This window comes from Momordica charantia (assembly GCF_013281855.1).
Source record: "Momordica charantia cultivar OHB3-1 chromosome 10 unlocalized genomic scaffold, Mcharantia_2.0 BLBB01000010.1, whole genome shotgun sequence".
NCBI lineage: Eukaryota > Viridiplantae > Streptophyta > Magnoliopsida > Cucurbitales > Cucurbitaceae > Momordica > Momordica charantia.
Genome location: NW_028275158.1, coordinates 11,368,772 through 11,372,251, shown reverse-complemented (window position 1 = coordinate 11,372,251; position 3,480 = coordinate 11,368,772). Strand labels below are relative to the sequence as shown.

The following is a 3,480-nucleotide window of genomic DNA, read 5'->3' as shown; positions in this document are numbered from 1 at the left end:
AGATAAATGCGGTCAAAGTTGTAAGAAAATAACAGAATTCTGTTTTTTGCAGAATTGCGCCCGACGCATTTTTGGAGGGCAATTTGTCAAAACGCACGTTTTGATTAATGAAGGGCAAGGAGGACACTTCCCACATGTTTAAAACCGTGAGTCCAAGTCCAAGTGAGGTGGTTAGGTGAATCTCAACCATTTTCCACCTAAAATGGAGGGGAGTTTCAACCAACCTATGGTGCTATAAAAGGAAGTCATCCACCCCTCAGCAAATCATCCCTTCCAAGCTTCATTTCATCTTCTTTTAGATGCTCTCTAGTTGTAGAACACGTTTTTAGGGTTTACCACTGCTCCTCTAATGAACAACCCGGTTATGATCCAACCAATAATCGGAAGTCCCTCTCGGCCAATGAGAGGGTGGGGCCCCTTGTTCAAGTCTCAGAGTCAGCATTTAAGGGAACTGTCATCTACTCTCCTAAAGTCGGGAGGAGTGAATTGCATCTTGAGAAGTTATGTTCCCAGCTCCCCACTTGGTCTCGTCCCCAAAATGGTAGGAATGTTGAGTTGACGACTCGGGCCACTCTCACCCATACAGATCAAAGGACGAGCCCTCACGGGCAGGAGTCCATAACTCACTCAGGATTGAGAATGAGTTGTCTGGTCATCCTAAGAAATAGAAACCTATTAGTTAACGGTGTTACATCTAAAGATTGCCTATTTCGTGGTCCGGTCTTATACAAACTCATTATATAGGATAGCCTCACTCGCATGTCTCCACACGAATGACCTGGATCGAGTCGTCTGTAACCTTTACAGAGTGAGCCGTATCCATAGTGTTGTCAGGATAAGGTATCCATATACTATAGACCCTTTAGGTTATTCACGGGACATTATCCATTCATATATCAGGGGTATATCAAATATATACCCCGTATATCAACTGTATACCCAGTATATATATCGTCCCGATTACATCAAAATAACCTTGGATGTTTGGTTTATTGGATTTGGACAATGCAATGCTATGTTTCAACAACAAATTTATTGAATAAAACTTTATTAAATATACATTTGTTTTTACATAATACAAACTACGAGTTTAGGGCAACACACCCAACAAAAACATGGTCCTAGACATAGGCCCTCTGACCCATAATGCAAATGAGTTGGTAGATATTCTCTAGGATTGTAATCACACATAGGAATATGATTGTAGGTTACCCTAGTCTGTGCAGCAACCAAAAGTGGTAGTGAAAGAGTAGAACTCAAATCCCAAGAAAAGTCAGGAATTGTGCCTGGTGCACTTTCCCAACATAGTGTGTTTTTCATGTTTTGCATCAAAATGAAGGTAAGAAACAAGGGGGTTGAGTTTCATTAAATTGCTTATTAGTTAAAACCCCAAACGACAACATTTCACTACATTTTTCTTCCTAAATCACAACTGCATATTTGAATCGTTCACTTCTTAAAAACTATTTTGAAAAGCCAAGTCCTTAAGGATTTGACCTTGGATTACTTCCGAGTATTACTTGTGACCGTGTGCGCTTGCACGAGTCTTTAATCTTTTTAAAGGTAGAGAAAATCCCAACAGTGTCCAATGAAGTCTCCTTCGTTTGTGGGGTCTTTCCTCAAATTCTTCATTCCTTGTTGGTGTAGGTGTCATTTTGGAATGTTGTGCCAAATGTGATCACACCAACTAAAGAAGTTTCCAATACTAGTAAATCATATTTAGCTTCGTTGGCTTTCTTATTTTCGACCAAGTATTTCAGGTAGTTCCGCTTCCAATGCCGTCCACGTTGTAGTGTAAACACTTTCCCTTGTCTGCAACCTTGGTCTTACCTTTCTTGGCAGCGGTAGTAGTAGAGTCAAGGTTGGGCCCCTTACCACCACCCTTCTTCTTCTTGAAAGGCTTACTTCCAGAAGAAGAGGGTGCAGATTTTGTTACAGAGGTTGAACCTCGGTGGAGCCTTTTGGAGGTTGCAACATTTGCCTCTCTCTTCTGTCCCTTATTTTTCATAAGTGACTGGTAGGTCTGCAGCTCGTTTAAGAGCGTGGTAAGAGTGTACTCCAGTTTATTCATAACTGCATTGCTGCGAAATTGCAGGAAAGTCTTCGGAAGAGATTCTAGAATGAAGCTGACCTGACTCTACTCGTCTATGATGGCCTCATTCGTCTCCGCCATGTTGAAGTGGATCATCAGGTTGAGAACGTGTTCTCGCACTGACAAGCCCTCCTTCATGCAGGAGTTATAGACGAACTTAAGGACTTCATGTTGAGCCTGTGAGGACGATTGTCCAAACATGCTCTGCAACGAGTCCATGATCTCCTTGGCAGTGACCATATTCTCGTGCTTCTTAGCAAGCACATTAGATATGCTCGTCAATATGTAGACCTCGGCCTTATCATTTGCCTTGATCCACCGATCATAGAATTTGTGCACCGCCACAGTGGCGTCAAGCGCAGGAGCTAAAGGACGTTCCTCTTGCAAGACGAACCTAAGATCATTTATTACAAGTATAATGTTTAGGTTCGATTTCAATTGTTTGTAATTCTCACTGTTAAGTTTTTCAGTGGCTAAGAGAGCAATAATAGAAGCGGACATGGTGAAAATAAAAACAAACCTATATTAGTTTCATGCATTATTCTTCAAACCCAATCATATTTTAGCAAAAGTAATCAAGCACCGTAACAAAATTATTCTACAACGACGCTTCAGTGATTTAGAGCAACAACCACCATAGGGCAGACAACTACTCCTTCACTAAATTGAGATGTTTTAAACTAAATCTTACACTAGAATAACTCTTATTCTGATAATAATTAGTCACCGTTTATTTGGTTATAAAATTGATAACTAGCTCAACAATTCCCTGTAAGTGTGGCCCACCATTTTCAGACCTCAAAGGTCCACCCCAATAATCCTACCATATGGAAGGACAATATTGGAGTAAAACCTGAGAGGCTCTTATCCATTTCTGGAGTTTGCCTAGGTTTCTATTCTATACAATGGACCATCCATATGGATGATCGCACTAGGACGACACGTACATCATGTATGAAATCTCACGATACAAACTAATGGTAGAGACCGTAGGATGTGTTGTCACACGTCCTTCTCCCACTTACTATGAATACTATCTCCATTCACCTCGATATTGAACCGTGCAAACACCTTCCGTAGGGAGGTCGTGCCTAGGGCGACACGAGGCCGAGCATGTAACTCACATTGTGAATTTGAAGGAGAAACGTGAGAAAAAATGATATGTCATATATATCTTGTATATAAAAAATATACGTAGTATATTACATATTCTCTTTTTCTCCCACCTACTATTTTAAGACTAGGATATATTACTTAGGTAAATTCCGGCTAAGTGAATTTTTAGTTGGCTCAATATAACTATTTATATTGGAAGTTGTACATTAATGTTTTAGTTTATTAAACGTATTAATAAACTAACATTATTGCATGGATATAAAATATTGACT

General features: G+C 40.1%; 1 protein-coding gene across 1 annotated transcript; it reads right to left on the bottom strand.

Annotated features, from left to right (window-relative positions):
* Positions 1-2,137: 2,137 nt before the first annotated feature.
* LOC111019259 (uncharacterized) lies at positions 2,138-2,593 on the bottom strand. The gene has a single exon (XM_022295603.1). It carries the CDS (start codon positions 2,591-2,593, stop codon positions 2,138-2,140), a length of 456 nt encoding a protein of 151 aa, XP_022151295.1.
* Positions 2,594-3,480: the final 887 nt, after the last annotated feature.

Coding starts and splice junctions, on each gene's coding strand:
- LOC111019259 (XM_022295603.1), bottom strand. CDS start 2,593: ATGTCCGCTTCTATTATTGCTCTCTTAGCCACTGAAAAACTTAACAGT.